Source organism: Aspergillus tubingensis (assembly GCF_013340325.1).
Source record: "Aspergillus tubingensis WU-2223L DNA, scaffold_7, whole genome shotgun sequence".
NCBI classification, from domain to species: domain Eukaryota; kingdom Fungi; phylum Ascomycota; class Eurotiomycetes; order Eurotiales; family Aspergillaceae; genus Aspergillus; species Aspergillus tubingensis.
In genome coordinates this window covers 489,068-511,835 of record NW_023336281.1, presented here as the reverse complement: position 1 = coordinate 511,835, position 22,768 = coordinate 489,068, and the positions used below count along the sequence as shown (strand labels likewise).

General features: G+C 50.6%; 9 protein-coding genes and 1 non-coding gene across 10 annotated transcripts; 6 read left to right on the top strand and 4 right to left on the bottom strand.

Annotated features, from left to right (window-relative positions):
- Positions 1 to 59: 59 nt before the first annotated feature.
- Positions 60 to 482, bottom strand: AtWU_05137 (PQ loop repeat protein; the record flags this gene model as incomplete). The annotated part of the gene is made up of 1 exon (XM_035500247.1): positions 60 to 482. The coding sequence occupies one exon, from the start codon at positions 480 to 482 to the stop codon at positions 60 to 62; it is 423 nt and encodes a 140-aa protein (XP_035356140.1).
- A 238-nt stretch (positions 483 to 720) lies between these two features.
- AtWU_05136 (amino acid transporter) lies at positions 721 to 2,559 on the top strand (the record flags this gene model as incomplete). Its single annotated transcript, XM_035500246.1, has 5 exons — positions 721 to 1,014; positions 1,070 to 1,116; positions 1,167 to 1,220; positions 1,274 to 2,321; positions 2,383 to 2,559. The coding sequence occupies 5 exons, from the start codon at positions 721 to 723 to the stop codon at positions 2,557 to 2,559; spliced, it is 1,620 nt and encodes a 539-aa protein (XP_035356139.1).
- A 1,531-nt stretch (positions 2,560 to 4,090) lies between these two features.
- Positions 4,091 to 4,606, top strand: AtWU_05135 (uncharacterized protein; the record flags this gene model as incomplete). The annotated part of the gene is made up of 1 exon (XM_035500245.1): positions 4,091 to 4,606. The coding sequence occupies one exon, from the start codon at positions 4,091 to 4,093 to the stop codon at positions 4,604 to 4,606; it is 516 nt and encodes a 171-aa protein (XP_035356138.1).
- A 315-nt stretch (positions 4,607 to 4,921) lies between these two features.
- AtWU_05134 (catalase B) lies at positions 4,922 to 5,437 on the top strand (the record flags this gene model as incomplete). The annotated part of the gene is made up of 1 exon (XM_035500244.1): positions 4,922 to 5,437. The coding sequence occupies one exon, from the start codon at positions 4,922 to 4,924 to the stop codon at positions 5,435 to 5,437; it is 516 nt and encodes a 171-aa protein (XP_035356137.1).
- An 824-nt stretch (positions 5,438 to 6,261) lies between these two features.
- Positions 6,262 to 8,485, top strand: AtWU_05133 (beta-hexosaminidase; the record flags this gene model as incomplete). Its single annotated transcript, XM_035500243.1, has 3 exons — positions 6,262 to 6,316; positions 6,365 to 6,837; positions 6,884 to 8,485. The coding sequence occupies 3 exons, from the start codon at positions 6,262 to 6,264 to the stop codon at positions 8,483 to 8,485; spliced, it is 2,130 nt and encodes a 709-aa protein (XP_035356136.1).
- Positions 8,486 to 9,113: 628 nt separating this feature from the next.
- On the bottom strand, positions 9,114 to 9,185 carry AtWU_t131. The gene has a single exon. It is a non-coding gene; the product is annotated as a tRNA-Ala (tRNA).
- Positions 9,186 to 9,661: 476 nt separating this feature from the next.
- On the bottom strand, positions 9,662 to 11,538 carry AtWU_05132 (MFS transporter; the record flags this gene model as incomplete). The annotated part of the gene is made up of 5 exons (XM_035500242.1): positions 9,662 to 9,886; positions 9,953 to 10,076; positions 10,135 to 10,381; positions 10,439 to 11,049; positions 11,114 to 11,538. The coding sequence occupies 5 exons, from the start codon at positions 11,536 to 11,538 to the stop codon at positions 9,662 to 9,664; spliced, it is 1,632 nt and encodes a 543-aa protein (XP_035356135.1).
- Positions 11,539 to 15,312: 3,774 nt separating this feature from the next.
- On the top strand, positions 15,313 to 16,515 carry AtWU_05131 (FMN dependent dehydrogenase; the record flags this gene model as incomplete). Its single annotated transcript, XM_035500241.1, has 1 exon — positions 15,313 to 16,515. The coding sequence occupies one exon, from the start codon at positions 15,313 to 15,315 to the stop codon at positions 16,513 to 16,515; it is 1,203 nt and encodes a 400-aa protein (XP_035356134.1).
- A 236-nt stretch (positions 16,516 to 16,751) lies between these two features.
- On the bottom strand, positions 16,752 to 19,586 carry AtWU_05130 (putative endoglucanase; the record flags this gene model as incomplete). The annotated part of the gene is made up of 7 exons (XM_035500240.1): positions 16,752 to 16,765; positions 16,812 to 18,614; positions 18,662 to 18,715; positions 18,765 to 19,005; positions 19,052 to 19,250; positions 19,294 to 19,438; positions 19,487 to 19,586. The coding sequence occupies 7 exons, from the start codon at positions 19,584 to 19,586 to the stop codon at positions 16,752 to 16,754; spliced, it is 2,556 nt and encodes an 851-aa protein (XP_035356133.1).
- A 1,820-nt stretch (positions 19,587 to 21,406) lies between these two features.
- AtWU_05129 (uncharacterized protein) lies at positions 21,407 to 22,757 on the top strand (the record flags this gene model as incomplete). Its single annotated transcript, XM_035500239.1, has 4 exons — positions 21,407 to 21,616; positions 21,667 to 21,703; positions 21,757 to 22,256; positions 22,749 to 22,757. The coding sequence occupies 4 exons, from the start codon at positions 21,407 to 21,409 to the stop codon at positions 22,755 to 22,757; spliced, it is 756 nt and encodes a 251-aa protein (XP_035356132.1).
- Between the last annotated feature and the right edge of the window lie 11 nt (positions 22,758 to 22,768).

Sequence of the window (22,768 nt, the reverse complement as noted above, 5' to 3'; positions counted from 1 at the left end):
CATACGACTCAGTCACCTCGCACATGCAATTTGCTCTGCCTTTCCAATGGTTTCTATTATCACCACACTAGGCATGTTAGCCGAGTCACCAGAGGACCCCAGGCCCGTGCGATGACATCAGCGGTATCGGGGGTCCCACGTGGCGTCGTGGCTAACGGATAACACCAATCAGGGGCACCGATAGACGAGGAGAGCCTCTGGGAAATGAGCGCCGGCGGGGGACGGTTGGCCATTGGGGAGGCGTTGGATTCAAGGTCCGGTGCACCCGCTAAACTGGGTGTAGGAAAGCTGTCCCGCGAAACAGCCAGGAATCGCAGACGGGATGTCATGGTGATCCACTCGAGTCCACTTGCCCATGTTCCTGTGCCTCGTCTCCGTGGAATAGGGAGATAGAGGGGCAACTCCGGGACGCCAGTACGCCGTAGCGGCCTTCTATACGACCCGCCGGCGAAGCTTACCAGGTCGCTGCGTCGCTTGACCATTGAGCTTCGTTATAACTCGTCCCACCGACGCGCAACTTGCTCTTGCCGATATGGGACTAAACCGGATATATCTTAGACCGAATTTATTGTTGCTGACGCCTTGCATGCACCTTTAAAATCTTTTCGGTTTCTCTTAAAACTTTTTTTCGTTCTCTTTGTTTTCTGCCAGTTAACGCTTCCCAACTCTGCCTGTCCTTTCTATTCTGCCTCAACCACGCTGCATAATCGACAAGCAATCATGGCAGACATCAAAGCAGCTGCGAATCCAGCCATGGAGACTGACGGCGCCGAACTCGAGAAAGTCCGCATCGCCGGTACGAATCAGGCCGACACTCAACTCGCCGCAGAGTTTGGTTACAAGCCCGTCTTCAAGCGAGAGTTCGGTTATCTCTCCACTTTTTCGTTCGCAGTCAGTATCAGTGGTCTGTTTGCAACCATCATGACCACCATGTCCTATCCTCTCGAGGCGGGAGGAAGCAGCGCGGTGGTATGGTGTTGGTTTGTTTCGGGAGCCGGGTGCATGTGTATCGCGGTAGGTAGTCCGATATTACAATGCGCTCTGCTGAGGCTGATGAGACATACTGCAGCTTTCGGTTGCTGAGCTTGTATCCGCCTACCCGACATCTGGAGGCCTGTAGGTGTCACTGTTCGCTCGGGACGACGGCTGCTGACCCTAGGCGATAGGTATTTTACGATCTCGAGACTTGCTCCACATGATTGGGTTCCATCGATCAGTTGGTATGGAAACACTGATGATTTTGCTCCAGAGGATAAATGTTGATACTGTTTAGGGTGACCGGTTGGTTAAACTTTCTTGGCCAGATCTGCGGTGTGGCTTCATCTGAGTATGGTGGTGCGCAAATGCTCCTGGCCATTGTCTCGATGTGCAAGGGGATGGACAATTACGAGATCAAAACCACAACCACCGTTGGTGTGATGGCTGGTTTGACTTTCATCACCGGTCTAGTTAACTCTCTGTCTACATACTGGATGGAAAAGATGACCAAGTTCTATGTCATTTTTCACGTCTGCATCCTCGTGGCTTGTGCTATTGCTCTTCTGGTCATGACGGACGACAAACACGATGCCTCGTATGTCTTCACCCATGTCGAATCGACCACTGGTTGGCAGCCTATCGGTTTCAGTTGGCTGTTTGGCTTCCTGTCTGTCAGCTGGACCATGACAGACTATGATGCCACAGCTCATATTACCGAAGAGATCAGCAACCCTGAGATCAAGGCGCCTTGGGCGATTTCAATGGCTATGCTGTTCACTTATCTGGCTGGCTTCCTGTTCAACATCGTTTTGTGCTTCTGCATGGGTGACCCGAACGCTATCCTTAACTCCAAGATGGAACAGCCAGTTGCACAGATCTTCTATAACAGCCTTGGCAAGGGTGGTGCCATCTTCTTCACCGTTTCTGCTCTGCTCATTATCAAGTTTGTGACCTTCACAGCCATGCAGTCGCTTGGCCGAACTGTCTTTGCCTTTTCCCGTGACCGCATGCTTCCCTTTTCCAACGTCTGGGTCAAGGTATCTCCCATGACTGGCACTCCCCTCTATGCGGTCTGGATCTCCGTGTTCTTCTGCATTGCGATCAATCTTATCGCTCTGGGCTCCTACACGGCAGTTGATGCCGTCTTCACCCTTTGCTCCATCGCTCTTGACTGGAGCTATTGCATCCCCGTTCTGTGCAAACTGCTGTTTGGCCAATTCAGACCCGGACCTTGGCACATGGGCATCTTCAGCAACTTCGTAAATGTCTGGGCCTGCCTCTGGACGCTCTTTGTCAGCATCATTTTCGTTCTTCCCACGGATCGTCCCGTGACCCCTGACAACGTAAGTGGAAATGATTACATACCCGTGCTCTCTTTGGGCTGACCAAATCACCCTACCTCAGATGAACTATGCCTGTGTGTTCCTGGTGTTTGTCTTGCTGTTTGCGCTGGTTTACTGGTTCATCAGCGGCAAGCGCTTCTACCATGGCCCTATTACCGAAGCAGTTGTAGCAGATTCAGCCTCCGAAAGCAACCTACCCGGCGACACCAAATCGGATAAGGACGGACGAGAGAACTGATGGACGGCCATTATGTTTGCCCGAGGCGCTCTTCGACACACCCACATTGTTATATCTACCCCCGCGACATGATACCCGAGCGAACCCCTGCAACAAGCCCGTGTACGAAACGATCCCTTGAGCGACAGCCCGTATGCCGACCCAAGCGAGCCCCGCAGCGATCTATACCCAGCACCTGTTATATACCCAGCGACATAACATCCCCATACGAAGCCCTTCACCCACCCATTGGATCCCTTGCGACAACCGGCCATCCCAGCGAGTATTGGATTTTCCCTGCGCCACGTGACTACTAATCCCCCATTTCGATACCATCCCTTAGCGACCTCCGTTGGACGAAGCCCTGTAGCAACAAACCGAAGCCCGTGCGTGTGCCGAATTTCCCTTGCGACAATGGACCGACCGGATCGATGCCCCAGCAACCAGAAATTTGTTTAGTGGCCCATATGTAGGAAGGTTTCTCTTCACATGAGGTTCTGCCTGGTGTGGGAGATTGTTGACTTGCTCGTTGTTCTGTATATACTGTTCCAAAAGTTCTTGCATTTATTGCAAGTAATGATTTTACCTGGTGCTTGCTGTTGAGAATGCTTGTTCGTTTGTTTGCTGTGGCCCTTTGAAGCCTTGAGTGGCATGATGGATACGACCCGACGCGGCAATCGGAGACCTCCCAATGCCCATGCGCCTGTTCGTCAACGGTTCGACAAATCGTTCGCCAAGACCCCCGCGTATACTACCGCACGTGCCCCTGCCCTAACGCCAGAAGATAATTCCGACTATTTCATGCTTATTTTCCAGAGACGTCGATATAGGACGGGGTATCATCCGTTATAGATGATATTCTCAACGTCTACCATCCCGATACGGTTCAGCCCTATGCGCTACTGAACTCGAGCTCACGCCAACAGCCGTCCATCGATCGAGACAGCCAGACGTCGGAGGTTCCCAATTCCTTATACATTGTCCTATAGCGATGGGATTCTGGCACGATTCCAGTTCATCGCTTACAGATGTATGCTAGAGCCATTTAATTTCTTGGAGAGGTGGTGCGTTCCGCTTTTTAGATGTGGTCGGGATGTCAGATTTTAATACTATGCATCCGTTCACGCAGCTCTATCTTCCTTTTCCCCTGAGCGTGCACTTTTCTCTTGTAAAATGACCCGCTATAACGACTAATATTAGCCCATTCACTACCGCCGAGCAATCATCACAGGTACCTCAATCACCCTGCTAGGTAGCAACACAATCCCAATCCAGAGAAACTCAAGCTGACGCCCTTTTGACGTTCCGTGTCTCTTCCATCTCTCTCCGTCAGTCTTTCGTACTCCACGGGTGCCACGTTGGCCCTCATACCATCTTGATCCTTTCTAGAGACTCTTTTCTCCTTCTATCTACTTCAACGACATTGAACTAAACCCACAAAAAGGCAAAAAAAAAAAAGGGGGGGTCCGCAAATCAACACCACCCCTCCGACCCTACCACCTCCATTCATCCCTCCCATCGCACCCCCACCAAAACTACCACAATCACCACCATGACCAACAAACACCACCATAAACCCCCCATCTCGGCCTCCTCTCTCGGCCAAGTGCGCAAAATCTACATGTCAAAGATGACCGAGCAGGGCTGTTCCCGCACCCTGAAGGACAAGTGCAGAGACATATGGGATCAAGTGATCGATGACGCTGTCGAGGCAGATGCCGAATGTTCTGGAATGGGGTTTGCATATGGGTATGGAAAGGAACTGGAGCCACTTTACATTCCGGACAAACGAAACGGAATCCAGAAGAAGGAAAACGGGAAGAAGGAGCACCACGAGGGAAGTACCGAGTCCGAGACGGAAAGTGAGGAGGAGAGCAATTCCGAAACGGAGGTGGAAATCGATCCGAGTCTGGATGGGAGTGAGTGCGAGTGTAGGTCTGGGTGTGCGTGCGCGTGCGCTTGTTGTCGCGTGGAGTATCCCGAGAGTTTGGTGGAGAGTGATGGGGGGAGTGAGGCGGAGAGTTTACTTTCTTGTGGGTTGGATGGCGGGGAGGGGGATGATGAGTAGTAGGTGGGTAGGTAGTATTGCAATGGTCTTTGTTGGGTTTGGAGGTTGGTGGGAAGTTCCGGGTTTGGGGGTTGGTGGTTTGATATGATATTGGTAAATTGGGGGCATTGGAATGTTCCGGGGATAGGGGTATTTATGGATTTAGGATGATATTAGGTCAATGTCTTTGAGGAACATAAATATGATTGTTATTTTCTTCTGATTCTTCTGTTGTAGAGATCATATTGTGTAACTTGGTCACTTACTCACCACTCATCACTCACCACGTATCGTGTTCAATACTCATCCCCCAGCATTAGCAGCAACCTCACCACCATGTCTTCCCCATCAAGATCATTCAACCCCGAGGATCTGAATTGCCATGATAGAGACTTGAAGAGGATACAGGAAAGACTGTCTCAGGAAGTCGACTACTTCTTATCTTCCCAGACTAGTTTACTGTTGGATTACATGGACGATATTTCCAAGTGTCTGGGACTGCAGGTAACCAATCTCAAGGAACTGCGTGATCAACTGGCCCGAGGACTGGAACAAGTAGAGGCTACCTTGGAGACTCTCAATGTTGAGGCGAAAGAGGCGTCACAGGGAGAGGCTACCATGGAGGCTCTCGGAGTTGAGGAGAAAGAGGCGTCACAGGGAGAGAAGAAGGTAGTGATGAAGGAAAGTGGGCAGAATCAGCATCAGCATCATGCAGTGAAGAGTCCGGTTACGAAGAGTCCGAAACATGGTTTGTCACCTCCAGCAAAGGTTAAGGTGCAGGAAAGTGATGGGGATGCGGACTGCTCCGAGGTGGAGGTTGAAAAGGAGGATTTTAACACTTTGTTCGGCTAGGATATAGATTCAGTGTAGATCCGATGGATAGACTGTCTGTATCTGGGATGGGAAGTGGGTGTGTGGTGGTTGGATTTACCATATTGATACTACTATATGAAGCTTGCTGCTGAACTGATATACACATTCCTGTGTTCTGGGATTATAGTGTCATATTATATAAACTGTGGACCTTTTAGCTGTTCCCGATATAATGATTAACTTGAATGTGGGTCTCCTATGCTCTACCTCTTATTTTCATCGGGTATCAGTACATATCAGTACATCTACGTAGATAAGGCTACTCGCAATATCGAATCATGCGCCTTGTAGATTGACGTATACCCTGATCAGCAACTACATCATATCTAGTGCTGCTTTAGCTTATCGTTTCCTTCAACACAGACCTTCCATGGCCTATATGTTACATCCTCCCATTGAAGAATCTCCGATCTATCAGTATCTTCTGCACAACGGTACGTTACATGATGAGGGGAAGGTGACACTACTAGTATGCTCTAGTATATGATCTGCATCCAAGTGTCGGGGCAATCCGATGATAACCCGACCCCTCATAGGTTATCAGAGTGAAGCGCATATCAACTCCGTGCGGGGTTCCGACTTAGCCCTCAACTTGGCAATCATAACCAATCAAGGATGTCTTCTAGGTATCGTTTCCAAGTCGCATGAAACGGTCAATATAACCCTGCTAGCCGAGCTGCAACCTTGCTATCGTGCTGCAGGCCTTCTCTAGTGTCTGTAGGTTACATGCGGGTCTGCCAGGGTGCTATTTATTCAGCGGCGCACGCCCATTCCAAAACGACAAGACATATTGAGGTATCACCATGCGGTGGAGGACACTTGGCACAGTCGGTTTTATTCTCGACTTCACCATCTGCGGTATGCACCTTGACATATTATAGCTCATGTAATTTCTTACAATTACAGGGTTCGCCCGTCTGGTGACGGTCCCCACTATTCCCTTTGCTGATAATAATGGCACCTATGCACTGTCACAACTCACCAAGATTGTCGTGGATACTCGCCATGCCAGTACTGTGGATACTCAAGGCCAAACATTGATTCCACCGACATTGAAAGAATTTGCCGCGACCTTTCAAGAGGACCTTCGTTCTTCTCTTGGGATCGACCTCCCGCTTGTCACCAGTAGTACCTCTAGCGATCATGCAATTTTCCTGACCCTCTCCAATGACACAGACTTCCGCGATGTTGCGGGACGCTTCACAGCGGAGGCATATGCCTTGCTCATCGACAATCATGGAATTGCCATCTCTGGGGCAAGCCCCTTAGGCGTTTGGTGGGGAACACGTTCGCTAATCCAGGCTGCTGTGGTTAGTAAACATAACCTCCCTCAAGGCTCTGCCATCGATGCTCCAGGATGGGGGACGCGAGGCGTCATGGTAAGCCCTCAAACACCTGTACACGACCATACATCTAACCGATAAGCTCGATACCGGACGTCACTACTACCCACCCGACTTCTTGATTGAAATGTGCTCGTATCTGTCCTTCTTCAAGCAAAACGTCTTCCACCTCCATCTGAGCGACAATCTCTACAACAACGTCGATCTCTACTCCACCCAGGAATCTCTGGGTCTCTACGCAGCATTCCGGCCCTGGTCCGACGACCCCGCCCTATCCGGGCTCAACAAACGAGCCAACGAATCGTACACGCGCAGCCAATTCGATCACATCCAGCGCCAATGCGCCCGTCGTGGTGTCACCATCATCCCTGAAATCGAAGCGCCCGGCCATGCCCTCGCCATCGTGCAATGGCGACCAGAACTCGGCCTGACAGACCTCAGCATGCTCAACATCAGCCATCCAGACACCATCCCGACCATGAAAACAATCTGGAAGACCTTCCTTCCTTGGTTCCAAAGCAAAACCGTCCACCTCGGCGCAGACGAATACTCCTCCTCATACGTGTCCGACTATACCGATTTCGTCAACGACATGCACACTTACATTGCCGAGCAATCCGACAAGAACACCCGCATCTGGGGCACCTTCACTCCATCGCAAGGCGCCAACGTCTCCAAAGCCGTGACCATCCAGCACTGGGAATTCTACGAAGACAACCCCTACTTCGACTACATCAAGAACAACTACTCAGTCCTTAACTCCGACGACGCCTTCTACATTGTCGGAAAGTGGTCCGGAAGCTATCCTCAGTATCTCAACAAGACGCGAGTCTTCCACGGCGATCCAGCAAACAACGGCCCCTACGCCCCCAACATCTTCTCTACCACTAACGCAACCGATAATCCTCCAAGAGATAACCCCTACGTACTCGGCCACATCGCCGCCCTCTGGAACGACTACGGTCCCAACGCAACGACCTATCTCGAGGCGTATTACTCCTGGCGTGACGTTCTCCCCGCACTAGCAGACAAGCAATGGGGCGGTGATATCCTGGAAGATGAATACGATGATGTGTTCGACACAATCCACGCTGTGATCCCAGGCCAGAACCTGGATCGTCATGTACCGAGCAAGACGGATCTGATTCTGCATTACAACTTCGCCAATACCACTGGGACAACTGTCCCGGATTTATCTGGAAACAACTATCACGCTACATTAAACCACACCTGTCCCATCAATACGTTTAATTCAACTATAAAATTCACAGGAACATGCACCCTCACCACCCCTATCCAAAGCAAAGGAAGAGACTATACCCTCTCTTTCTCTGTATATCCTTCCACAACTCACCCGTCACCTTTATTCTCAGGGAGGGACTCTACCCTCCTCAACGGCAACGGGTCAATCAGTAATATCACCCTTGTGAGCGGCGGGAACCCATACACACTGAACTACAGTCTCCCGGTCGGAAAATGGTCGGATGTGAGCTTGATCGGAAAGGGAAATAAGACATTTTTATCTGTTGACGGGGGTGAGAAGATGGAATTTCTAGCGAGATTAGGAGTAAATGGGGAGTACTCGGTGTGGGCGCCCATTGCGATCGAGGCACCGGTGCAGAGGATAGGGGAGGAATTTGTAGGGATGATGGGGGAGGTTAAGTTGTGGGGGAGTGCGAGTTGAGAATGCCACATAGTACTACTGATTTTACCGATCATCTTTGGTAGTCAATGCTACTGGTAGTATGTCACTCCTTTGATGCATACTTGAGTGCATCACAGAGAACCTTGGTGGTGAAGTCGATGTTTAGCAGAAATATATATTACTGCTACTGAGAACGACTGCAACTGAACTAGACCTAGAAACCAACCACAAAAACCTCACCCAGTTCGAACTTCACAGAATTCGCCACTTTAAACCCCCTAATAAACAAAACCAAATATCCAAATCACCCATACATGGTCCAAGTCACCCACGAGTCCCTGAAAATTACTATCACTGGATACTGGGTAGAATGGAGGTGGGTAATGGTTCCCCTCCCTCCCGTCTGCCGGACCCGCCCAGATTAAAGTTTTTCTCATTGCAATCTACTCCGTACTAGTTGTAAGCGAAGTGATCCAGAAGCAGGATTTTGTTCTGGTGAAACTCTATTCTTCTCTATTTATGTTCATATCACTAATAGAAATGTGTCGCATTAAGTCACAAAAAGCAAAATTTTAAATGTGCCAAACCGACCTACCTAGTTTTGATGGGTGGGTAGCAAAAAGTTTGAGAGGAAGGGGTGGGAAGGGGAAAGGAAAAAACAAAAAAATGGAGCTGAAGGGGATCGAACCCTTGACCTCTCGCATGCAAAGCGAGCGCTCTACCACTGAGCTACAACCCCAGTTGAGATACTTTCCTATTTCATCTAATGGATCAGGAGATACTCATTCACTTTTTTCATTCACTGGTATCATGAACAAAAGTGAACAAGTGATGTTCACAATAATCAATATATGTATGTATGTATATTCGCCCCATCTATCTATCTATATATCATAGCAGTCATAACATGTCATATCATCTAGCAAGAAGGAAAGATGAAGATCAAATCCCAAAAAACCAATGATAATGCATAGCCCACTTTTCCGTCCCGCTGCTTCCCATCTATAACCCGTTGTATCCCATCCCATCTAGGGAGAAAAAGAAAGAAAGAAATAAGCAAGCAAGTAAAGAAATACCCTCTCACCAACACCAAACACAACAGATCTCAAATCAAAACCAGTAAGAAGGGAATCATCGAAAAGCAAAACAAATAATGGGGCCAGAGAACTGAATCGAAGTCAAAAGAAAAGATGAGAAAGAAGAAGAAAAGTCTATTTATATCGCGCAAACAGTATCATCCCTATCACCCGGCCCAATGCCCCTCCTGCTCACAGTAAAGAATGCAATAATCAGGCCTAGACCCGCTAGACCGGCAGAGCACCACAATCCCGTGCGGTATTGATGCGCGAGATCATGTCCCTTTTTGATGTCTACTTCTTCAGCGACGGCCGCGGAGATGGCAAGGGCGACGCCGGAGCCGATTTGGAAGGCTGTGTTGAGCTATTTCCTTCATTAGTTTGGGGTTTCCAATGTGATGTAAGAAAGGGGATAGGGGATGGAGCTTACCATTCCACCACATAGACTCTTCACATGCACAGGGACAGTAGTGAGAATGGCAGTGCTGGTGGTCACGAAGATGAGGGAGACGGCAGTGATGCTGATCAGGGAGGTGGGGAGGACATTGACCCAGCTGGATGTAAATCATTAGCATGCATTCATTCTTTCAGGGGATAGAGTGGGTCACGCACAAACTGGTTTCTGGGCTGGATGTGATAGCGCTCGGGACTGGGGCGAGAACAGTCAGGATCAACCCCGCCAGCAGGGTGTATTTCCCATTGACGTATTCCAGGGCCTTGCCGGTGCCCATGGAGGCGATGAACCCGATCACTCCCATGGGGAGGAAGCGGAGTGCGGTGTCGCCGGCGGACAGCTTGTCCACTTCCTGGGCCATTAGGACGATGTAGTAGATGACGTTTTGGTAGCTGCCGTAGCAGGCTGGAGGGGTCTGTTAGTTTCTCTGTATGTAGGAAGATTAGGGGTGGGGGAACTCACTGAATCCTGCGATCCACAGACCAGCAAAGTTAGGGAGCTTCCACAAGCCCAGAGGCATCAGTGGGTACGAAATGAACTTCTCCCAGAGAGTAAAAGCCACCAGTAGGGCGACGGCCAGCACCAGCAGGACAATGATGAAAGGTGTGCCCCAGCCATAGGAGCCACCACTGGACAGCACGAATTGGAGGAGAATAAGACCCGCAGTGGAGAGCATGGCGCCAACATAGTCCATCTTGGGCTTTTCCTTGCCAGCAAGGTTGTCCTTGGGCAGGACAATAGCACCCAGGATGCCTAGCGAACCGGTGATGATGACGATGAAATAGAAGATGTATCGCCATCCCAGAGAGGAAGTAAGGAAGCCACCAAAAATAAGACCCACGCAGAACCCCACAGTTCCGGAGGAGGCGTAGATGGACAGTGCGCGGGTCCGATCAAGCCCACTGAAGTAGGAGCTGATGATTCCGATCGCTGAAGGCACAGTGAGCGCAGCTCCCATGCCCTGCAGACCGCGGAAGACTGTGAGTTGGATGAATGATTGGCCGAAGCCAATGGCCAGGGTCCAGAGGGAGAGCCAGCTTAGACCCAGACAGAGGATCAACTTGCGACCATACCTGGATGAGAAAGTCTATAGTTAGCTTGGTGAAGGATATTGTCTCAAGGGGACATGGTACATACCGGTCGGAAAGAACACCCGCAAGGAGCAAGAACCCACCAAACGTAAGGGTGTATGCGGAGATCATCCATTGGAGATTGGTGTCCGACACGTCAAAGTTCTCTTGAATAGATGACAAAGCGACATTGGCACTGGTCATGAAGACATTGTCGAGGAATTGGGAGCCGGAGGTGACGAGCAGAATGAGGGCGCCTTTCCACGAGGCCAGACGACCAATTTCGGGACATGGTCCCAGCTTCGTGAGCTGCTTCTCTTCAATTGGGGTGGCAATACCCGATGAAGGCGTGCTACTGTCATCACCTAACGACGAGCCCGGACGAGAAAAGATAGTGAATTGGGGAAATTTGGAGGGAGTATCGCCGTCAAACTGCTGCGGCTGCTGCTGCTCCTGCGCGCGGCGGCCTCGCAAAAGATCGAGGATGGCCATTTTGATAGAGATTCTGAATTGAGGAACTACGAGACAGGGACAGCCGGGTCATTTTTTAAATAGTAGATTGGCGGGGCGCAAGGAAAAAAAGTCTGTAAAGAATCTGAGGAAAAAGTGGGTTCTCTCAGCTGGGGGAAGGCAGTGATGGTGTGGCATCGATAGACTTTCTCTCCGTCCACACTTCTTTTTCGGTCGCGCTCCGTGCCCTAATTTCTGGTGTTGCAGCATTTCTTCATCGATTGCGCGTCCAGCATAGTTCAGTTGACCCTGCCATTGCGTTTATCGCATTATCGCTAGTTTATTAATAGTCTACTGGCTTATCTGTCTCCCCCAGTCTCACCCTGCAGTGCGAAGTGCGACCACATTGTCTCTGGTGGATCAGGTCTGTGATTTCTCATTCGCCTCCCTGCTGAATAACACTACCACCCCCATCCTTCTCCTCTTCCCTTTTCCAGACGGGGGTTACGACTCCAGCAGAGTCGAGTAACTGTTCACATGCTCGCCACAGAGTGGATCGTTACAACGATGCTATCGATAGTGGATTTACGGGGTGGATATCCAATGCTTTCTGCTCCACGATCGCCGCTTGACATGTGGTCTGTGAAGGGTCCATGAATGGATAGTAGTATTGCTTGGAAAGCTTGTGTGACCAGCTGTTCATCGATCGGCGATGTGGATTAAGCCTAGAAAGAAAAAAAAAAATACAACAGCTCTGAAAATTTGGAATGGATTATTATTCAACCAGTCAGCGAAACCTGATTGCGTGCTCCTTTAGTTTGAGTGTGTCTGGAATCCCTACTGTAGCACCCCTATCTCTATCCTAGCCACTGATCACCGTCCGGATGAACCCGTGTGCGGCGGGAAGCTAATCCGGTCCCTTTTTCCCACTGCTTGCTTGCTTGCTTACTTGCTTGCTTTTTCGTTACCTTCTTAGCCTTCCATCCCGAGACCCAAGCCGTCGCTCCCGTTGGGTCGATCGACAAATAGTGAGAAGCTTCAATGCCGAAACTATCGGGCCGAGACAACAACAAATCCACCGGGCCCTGAATGATTACCCTAACCGCCCTGACCGCATCCGGTAAAATCAGGACCCTGTTGCGCGACCGCTTTTTGATGTCCGCCATGTTAATCTCCGCACATTGCGTACTCAGGGGTAGGTAAGTATGCAGAGGATTCGTCATGATCACCATGATCACCCACTGATTCCCGCAAGGGTGGCTTTTTTGTCAGTACTTTGGAGGGGCTGAGAGGGGGAGAGATCAGAATGAGAGGTGGCAGATCCCCATAGTATGCAGTTCAAGCAACAACCGTTTTAGCCAAGAGGGAGCGACATGTCCGTTGAACCCACAACTGTATACTATATTAATGAAGCATTACAACCAACACAACCCTACGGGTTATCGCAGTTCCCACTAGTTGATTACTGATACTGTATTGCTATGGAGCTATTGATATTGAAGTATATAATCCATGCAGCTCGACAGCGTGGTTGTAAATCTCGCATTGACTGGCCCACGTTGAATGGATGGCGGGTCATAAAGAATAAAAAGAAAGAACTAAATAAATCTGTCAGCGTAGTATATCAATAGTAGCGGTGATAGTGAAGCTAGAGATTTCCCTCACCAACCAACCAAAGTACTGCAATGAAAATCAGCTAGCGTGTCGAATTCCATCCATATCGTTCTGTTATCGCCAGGAATCCATCCTCGGCAGACTTGCCCACGAAACAATTGGCCAAGAAAACGGTGCCTAGATAACCCTGTTTTGACCAACAATCCCCATGTCTCAGATTCCCCTTGAATGAGATGACGACAGACAACCCGGATTCCAATGCCAGGGGCGCCCCCAACTTTCCAGGTCGACTTGCCAATAATTCGATGTGGTGTATCACAAGCCCCACCAAGCCGCTACTGAAAGGGCTGGTTCTCCAGGCTGACAGTTTTTATACTATAGCAAGTGAAGCGAAATTGGATGGTAGTGACGTACTCTACTGTGAGGTCATGCTTCAAAGTGATGCTAGATCTGGTTATAAGTGTGATGGCTGAAACGCTAATCTCAATCGTCACCCACCCCCCTCCTCCCTTGGGCTGACAGTCTGATTGATGATCAATGTCTTTTATGTCCATTCATTGCATGCATGTTTGGTGATCATTCTTCATCATGGAGTATGCGTTTAGGCAGAACTGTCAGGCCCCGGATGTCTGGCGGGAAGCTACGCCTTCTGCTTTTGCTGTCTGGGGCTGATATTGTCCGATATACCTGAGTGTCCCTGATACTTTTGTCATTGACGTGGGTGACTATTTTCTCACGAGAATTTTATGGCAGAAAGGGCCGCTTCTAGCGCGCTATTAACTGAAGCATGCCCAAGCGACCGTACAAGGACCCGCAATCTACCGTAAGGTAAGTTCTCCATAGACCAGGTCTGATCAGTCAATAGCTATTATCCAAGACACTAAGGTAAACATAGGGATAAACAACTGGCAGTCGGCTATCGAGAACACACTGCTCAATTGGTTGCCTCTGGCTCCATCTCCACCACGCTCTCGTCAAGACACCATACCCTAACGGGGCAGCGGACCGGACACGGGCGGAAGGCACCTGGACGGCAGCGGCGATGTGGATATCTCCAGCTAGTAGGAGCTGAGAGGTACAGTAAGTAGCAAAGATAAGGTTGAGGTGGCGGTGAGGGCTTTGTTTACCAAAGTCTAGAAGGCCGAAGGATGAGAGATGGCGATAAATGGGACCTTGAAGGCCTAGACAAAGTCTTAACGGGTGGATCACCAGTGGCGTTCTAGAGCATCAAAACTTTGAGCCAAGTCACGGATGATCCACATCGCCCCACTGTGCCACGGACCATCCGGACTATCTTGCTGGCCATTTGGTTATCTCGTTGATGGAGTTAAGAGGGTCTGTTTGGCACCAGTGTGATCCTTTCGTGGGATGGTAGTGGTTGTGTCGTTGACAGCGTTGACCGCTCCACAAGCACTGCACTGGCAGATGTCCTCAAGAGTTATCCGTTCGACGAGGGTGGATATCGCACCATGGAGGGGAGATGTCAGTGTGCTCGAACAGAAGAGCAACGGCATCCTATACTGTGCTGCTAGTATTGGTCTTAGCAAAGGGTAAATTTCCCATGTCTTTCTATGGTAATGAACCCTTTTTACCATATCCGATGCACATTTTTAACCGTCCGGCAGGCTGCTGTATAGTGGAGCGATTTCCTCTCTGAGCGTTAAGGGTTCAATAGTACCTTGTGCATTAAAAGGGAAATTATTTACTCAGAACAACATAATAACTACAAGGAGTGACCAATGGGTTGTTAGATAACATACCTAACCTGACCGAGAAAAGTGGTAGTCGAGACAAGCGTTGCAGACGGGTAAGATGCCTCTTAGGAGAACACCACAGCGGGACCCTAAGCCAAGGACTCACCCGAGCTCGTACGCGATTACTATATCACAAGTATAGATCTCCTACCTTCCATCGCGTCGCTCAGTATGGTGCTTTTATTCTACCAGGGTAAATGTCCCTGAACTCAGTGCATGAACCGCTGCACAGCGTCGGTGCCTGAGGATCCGCCCCACCCGCTCCATCCATGTCGTCATCGCTGATATCAAACCTCCTGGTCAAAAACCTGAATTGCAGCAGCTCTTGACGCATATATCTCCCATTTACACTCCCATAACTCTTTTCCCTTCATCAAACCCCTACAATCCTTACTTCCACCTACGCTCTCACATAAATAAATCCCCAAACTCAAAAACACAACGCAAAATGTCACCCTCACCCTACGCCTACCAATCCGAAGTGTACGCGCACGGCCTCCGCGACCAAAAACCAGCTATAACCTTCATCCCTAGCGAATGGGAGAACCTCGCACGAGCACGCCTCTCCGCCAACAGCTTCAGCTACGTGCACGGGTCGGCAGGGACGGGCGAAACCGACCGCAAGAACCGGACCGCATTCCAGAGCTGGTCCGTAATACCTTCCCGACTGGTCCCCTCGGCCAAGTTCCCCGATCTATCCACCACCCTCTTCGGCAAAACCTACTCCTCGCCTATCGCCATCGCCCCCGTAGGGGTACAAACTATCTTCCACCCAGAGGGTGAACGTGCCGTAGCGCGCGCCGCGGCGGAGCTGGATGTGCCGTATACGTTGAGCACGGCGACAGCGACTTCTACTGAGGATGTAGCGGAAGCGAACGGGGCGGATGGGAAGCGGTGGTTTCAGCTGTATTGGCCTGGGAATGAGCATAATGATATAACGGTTAGTTTGTTAGAGCGGGCCAAGAAGAACGGGTATGATGTGTTGGTTGTCACATTGGATACGTATATCTTGGGGTGGAGGCCAACGGATATGGATAATGGGTATAATCCGTTCCTGAGGGCGGATAGTATCGGGGTGGAGATGGGATTTAGTGATCCGGTGTTTAGGAGGCATTTCAAGGACAGATATGGGAAGGAGGTGGAGGAGGATAAGGGCACTGCTGCGGCGGAGTGGACGAAGATTGTGTTCCCCGGGGTGTCGCATTCGTGGGAGGATTTGGCGTTTTTGAAGGAGCATTGGGAGGGCCCGATTGTGTTGAAGGGGGTGCAGAGTGTGGGGGATGCGAGGAGGGCGGTGGAGTGTGGAATGCAGGGCATTGTTGTTTCGAATCATGGGGGTAGGCAGATGGATGGGGGCGTTGGGTCGTTGGCGGTGTTGCCGGGGATTGTGGATGCCGTGGGGGAGCAGATTGAGGTGTTATTTGATTCCGGGGTGAGATGTGGTGCGGATGTGATGAAGGCGCTGGCGTTGGGGGCGAAGATGGTGCTAGTGGGTAGGCCGTATGTTTATGGGTTGGCGATTGCTGGGGAGGAGGGGGTGAGGCATGTGTTGAGGAGTTTGTTGGGTGAGTTGCAGTTGTCGTTGCATTTGGGGGGGATTAGGAGTGTGAGGAAGGAGGATTTGAATAGGGAGTGTTTGGTAAGGGAGTAGATGTGTGTTAAGAGGGTTATATATATGGTATGAAAGGGATGGAAATGTCATCAATCAGCGCATTGTAGTAGACTAACGCATACTAGGCTATAGTCGATAAGCACCTCTTATTAGATGCCCTTACAGAGTAGAGTAGTTTCATAATTCAGAGTAGGAATTGGTTCAGTATCAATGTCAAATATACTTTCGATATCTGGTAGTATTCATCAACCCCCCTCACCCCCTACTACAACCACTCAACCCTCAAGACCTGCAATAGTCAGTCTCCATGTATCCAATACCAAGGAATAACTTACACTGCGAATAATACTCATTCTCATACGTGCACGTCCACCCACTCGGACACTGCGTCGCTCCCGTATATCCGCTGCCACCACACTGCCCATACGCTGACGCCGTCCCAGTAGCAGTCGATGTCGTTGAAGTAGTCGAACTACTCGACTTCGTAGTCGTCGTCAAGGTCGTCGACTTAATACTGCTCGTAGTGATAGTTGTAGCCGTACTCTTTGTGCTCGAAATAGTTGTGCTCGTACCTACCTTAGAAGTCGAAGTTGAGGTCGAAGTCTTCACCGCTGTCGACGAAGCACTAGATGCAGTAGCAGTCGCACTCGGCAGACTTCCACTCGGATCACCATAAAATATGCCCCGTCCATTTGTCCCGACAAATACCCTTCCATAGTTCTGCAAATCACCATTAACGACATTCGCCGATGCAGCCCCGAACCCGTGATCGGCGTCGGAGATTATCTGCCAATTGACACCTTGATCTTCCGTTTTGAAGAGACCTGTGACGCCATCGACGGTGAAGAAGCCGAATAGCACAGGGTAATCACTATCGGAAGAGGGCTTGCCGAATCCGAAGCTCCATCCCTCTGTGCATCCGCTTCCGATCTGCGTGAAGGACTTGCCGTAGTTGGTTGAGTGGAAGAGGCCTGTGTCAGTACTGACCCAGACGTCACCAGCAAGGGAGGGATGCGCGCGGATGGCGTTGGCGGTTGTGCTGCTGCCGAGGGTGGTGGTGACGGTAAAGGTCGCCGCGGTGTCAGATGAAAGGTAGAAAGAGGAGCCGGACGCTCCGTAGAAGTAGGTGTTGTTCGCTTTGTCAGAGGCAATGACGGCTCCCGATGGGAGAGAAGAGACTGCGCTGAGAGTAGCTGAGCTTTGAGAACGATAGGCGCCATCGCTGTTCATGAGCAGGATGGTGTCGGCGTCTGCGGAGAGGGCGACTTGGCCGGTCGCAGTTGAGGAAGAGGCGGCGTAGTCGGCATACCAGGACTCACCGAAGCTGGAGGATAAAGCGAGGGTGGGATCGGAGTCACTGGATCCAGAACGAACGATGTTGGCGGGCTTGTTGCCGGCATAGTCGATACCGTTGGTTGACCCGTAGGTTGGGGTGTGGTAGTATTGTGAAGGGGCGGTCGTGAGGGAAGTGTGGTAGAAGCCGCCGTCGTCGCCGACCGCAGACAGGAGGGCAGGTCCGCCCGGGGGAGTGATGAGACCGAGGACAGCCATTTCTTCAATACCTACGGCGAGAGATTCGATGGTTACATTGTGTGTGCTGTCCCAGTTTTGGAGGTCGTGACCGCCGTAGATGGTCGCACCAGTACCGTAAAGCCAATGGTCAGAGTCGAAGGGGTCAATGGCGAGGGCTTCGACCATCCACCCGACGCGGACTGGGAACTCGTCCGTTGAGGTGTCGTCTTGTAGCCACGGGGCATTGGAGATGTCATACGAGTAGTAGTAGTTGATGCTGGGATAGCCATTCCAAGCCCAGATAGGTGACCAAGTTGCCCCTGAATCTGTACTACGCCAGATCAACTCATCGGGCCACCAGCAGTTGAGAGCTGCTACCATGACGGTGCCAGGGACCTGGAGGTCGACTGCTAGTCCACCATAGCCATAGTAGGTGTCCGCCATAGAGGTCGGGCTGATGTCGGTCCAGGTGCCGCTGGTGATGTTGTATTTGTGGACAGTGCCATTGGTGCCGTCATATGGGCCGGCGCCGTTAGAGTAGGAGATATAGAGAGTGTGCTCGGATGGTGACAGAACACCTTTGTGAGGGAGGAAGCCATACGATGGCTCTCCGGATACCCAAGCCCCTGTGTTTGTTAGATGATGTTTGTGGAAAAAGATTAGAGGTGCTTACAAGTTTCACCAGCATCTTCAGAAACAAAGACTGATTCTCCAGTGTCCACCACGCCTATAATTGTCAATGAACTATCCTGAAGGTTCTGAAGTCCCTAACATACCGACAAAGATGCGCGGAGTCGGAGAGCCACTGGACCCTGAGGTCGAGTCGAACGTGACCCAGGCGATTCCCACCGGATCAGAAGTGTAGGTTGAGCTGGAGTCTTGGAAATAAGTGCCAGTCCACTTAAAGGCAGTCACGTTCGCCCATGTCGCGCCATAGTCCGTGCTCTTCCACAAGCCATTGCCACTGCGGGCTCCAAAGTACAAGATGCTGTTGTCATTCGGGTCCACGGCCAGTCGCTGCAGTGGTCAGTGTATGCTTGCAAGAAACAGACATGGGCCATACTTCGCCAACGCCCCGACCGGGCATATTCCCTCCAACTTTGAAGGGAAGCTTTGTCTCCTCCCAGGTATCGCCCTGGTCGGTTGACCGCAGGATTGAGCCGTCATTGGGATCCCAATCGTTGGTGTACATGCCTACTGCAACATACACTCGGTCGGTATCAACGGGATCGGTCGCGATCGCATCAATGCCCCAGTCGTGCCTGAACAGTGAGCACGAGCATACCGTAGGAGGGGCTTACGTACCAATTGGAGTTGTTGGCCCAGTCCATCAAGGGAGTCCATGTATCATCCGAGTTCAACCGGTATGCACCGCCGATGTCGGTGCGAGCATACGCGACACCTTTGGCTGAAGGGTTGAACACGATGCCCGGCGTGAAGCCTCCGCCACCTGAGAACATTAGCTTGTTCATTCCCTATGCCGAAAAATAAATCATACCTCCTGTGACTACATTCTTCCAGGTATATTCCTGAGAAGCGGCTGCCTGGACCGAGTCAATCAAGTAGCCTGCTGCCAGGGCTGTGATTGTACGCCACATTGCGACTGGTGATTATCCTGGTGCTGCTGATAGATTGTCAATCCATGTGGGAGAGCATGAAGCTTATATATCCAGCAGGTTCAAGTGCCGGAAATGTTCTTCAGGCACAATTCTACAAACAACGATGTTAGCACATGCGTGACATGCAGCTGGCCCTGCGTTAGTGACTCGAACGGACATGCTATACCTGACCTGGAACGGACCAAGGCATTGTGTGGTCAGACGGACGAATCGTAACCTGCGAAGTAATGGATGATCTGATTCTGTGGATGCAGGGACGAGGACATATATCCGGAGAAAGGACCGAATAGCCGAATAGATTAATTATGAGGAGGTTTGGGGCAGATGTTGCTGCGTGACTGATTCATCACGGAGCAGCCTCCGACATAACAGCCATCAATGTATTGACAGAGGACCTTAGACTTGGCTAATATCCGCGTGTGTTCGGACAGTACTCGTAGGAACATGATGCAATACTCTTCATAGATGCTGTGAACTGTTTGACATTTATAGGGCATTGCCGGAAACAGAATGAACTCTGATTGGCGGAACAACGAGCTGCAGATGGGGATGAATGCATGCCATTCTGATGGCACGCAGTCCCAGACAGGCACGGTCGGGTATTTCTCCTGATGCCTGCAGGGCTAGCGCAGCCATGTTAGCTTTTAGACCCGAACGACCTTTTCCAGTTGAAATTCACACAAAATGTGCAGTTGGAGTTCGTCTTGCGCAAAGGAGTACTCAGGCAAAGCATGTCTCAGTGAAAGAGGGCTTGGCAGCTATGACTCGCCTGGTACCCGGACTGCTAACTTGTCATATCCGGAGCAATAACTGCAAGGCCTGCCATAACATGCCGAAAGGCTCCACACTTCCAGTCAAAAATTTGACTTGACGCTTTTGCCGCCCGGTTGGAGTAGACCCGATCCAGGTTATTGTTCAGAGATTGGCCCTATGGCACTCCAACTGAGGGAAGTGGCGGGGAGCTAATATGCACCCTCAAATAATGGATCATCTTCACACCCGTAACATGGACGTGACTTATGGATTAAATCATATTATAGGCAGTTAGCGAAGAATGCAATTCAAATTGTCTTTCGGTCGTCGAATTGGGATCATGCTAGTGGGGACGTGACCAAGCCCCTTCGGCCGAAACTAAAGTGCGATCAAAGCTCCAAGCAAGGCTGGTAAAGCCAATAGAGTTATCGTGGACATCGGGATTTGATCAACATCCTGGAACCATAACCGGCGAATAATGTTAATGGACGGGTTCCCATAAGAAGCAAGATAAAGAATGAATCCCGAAGGTGCCTGTTGATCCATCAACGTCAGAATCGGCCCGTCTAATCAATCCGGGACTGGAGACCACAAGCCGGGATGAAATATTGATACGTCCACTGCCCTCACGCCACTGTGACATCCACCTGCAGGCTAATCCAGTTGACAGGTGCCAGGACCACCAGCTCTTCTTTGTGTGGGCGTTTCACCATGAAACGCCCCAGATCGACGGCCAATTTAGGGTTGCCGCCCCACAACGGGCTGTCCCATTTTTGAGCTTCGGGGCCTTATTGGCTCCAACTAGTCATTGGTGTTATGGTTATATTGATTCGGAGAATTTGTTCGTGTCAATTCCTACTTGTATCCATAATAGGGAGCCCTGCTTTGTGGATCATATCTTTCTGTGCGTTGAGCTAAATTTACAGACACTGGAGCTTAGATTATGCTTGCTGTGGCAGGTATGTAAAAGGATGCGGTTCCTGGTTTGCTGCACGTAGAGTTTGACTGCAGGTCATCATCCTGTCAGCTCTATTCATTCCTTCACCATGCCAGGGGGCCTGCATCCACCGCTTTCGGTCATGGAATCATGGCCTGCACGCAACACCATCAACCCGGAAACCCATGGGGCAGCGTCCATTGTGCTCCCAGTTATCTTCGGATCCATCGCAGTCATAGCAGTCATACTTCGACTATGGGCTCGCTGTGTAATTCAGCGACAGGGTAAACTAGACGACATATTCATCGCATTAGCACTAGTAAGACAACCTCTTCCTATCACAACCCAATACCTTCTAACATCCCCCAGATCCCAGCCATAGGCCTCAACATCAGCTTCCCCCTCGGTACTGCCCAAGCCGTCTCCTCATCAACTCACCTGTACTAACCAACCACCCAGGAGCCTACATCTACGGCGAAAACCACCACGTCTGGGACAACACACTCCCCCAACTCCTCCAATCGCGCAAACTTGCCATCGCACAAGAGCTCTTCTACATCCTCTCCTCATGCTTCACTAAGATCTCTGTCCTTCTCTTCTACCGCCGCATGGGCCACCGCACGACCATCTCCCCTCGCTTCCTCAACATAATCTATATTAGCATCGCCAGCGTAGCAGCCTACACGCTCGCCTTCTTCATCGTAATCTGGGTCGCCTGTCGTCCCTTCTCGGCCTACTGGATGGAAGTCGACCCGGAGTATACCGCCACGCACAAATACACGTGCTACAACGAACCTGCTCATCTCATCGCCGCGACGTTTATAAGTCTCGTGCAGGATATTGTGGCCACAACGCTACCCGCTGTGTTGTGTTGGGGATTGCAGATGAGATTGAGGCAGAAGGTATTGCTCAATGGGGTGGTGTTTGGGTTGGGGTATTTGGCTGCTGTTGTAGCTGGGGTGAGGGTGTGGTTTCTTTATAGGATGTTTTATGTGAGTTATGATGCAAGTTGGGATGTTTGGTATTGCTGGGTGCTTGCTATGTTGGAGGTGGATGTTGCCGTGTGGTGTTCGTGTTTGCCCGGGGTTAATGTTTTTGTGAGGAGTGTGTGGTGTGGTGGGGGGAGGAAGGGGGGAAGTGGGAGTAGGAGTGGCAGTGGGGTGGGGTCGTGGAGTTGGAGTGTTGGGAGGAGTCGGAGTTGGAGTTGGAAGTGGGTTAAGGAGGGGGGTGTGGGGGTTCATGTAAGTACTAGGATGAGAGCCAATACTGTTGATGGGGAAGCAAGGGGGGTAAAAAATGAAGGGGGTGAGAGGGGGTCGAATGATACGGAGAGGGATCTTTTGGATAGGCAGGCTGGTAGTGTGGTTGAGTTGAAGGTGTATAGAGAGGTTTCGGAGGGCGAGGTGTGAGTTTTGTACTATAGTGCTGGCACAAAATATTATTTTGGTTAGATCCTGTAGATGTGCTAACT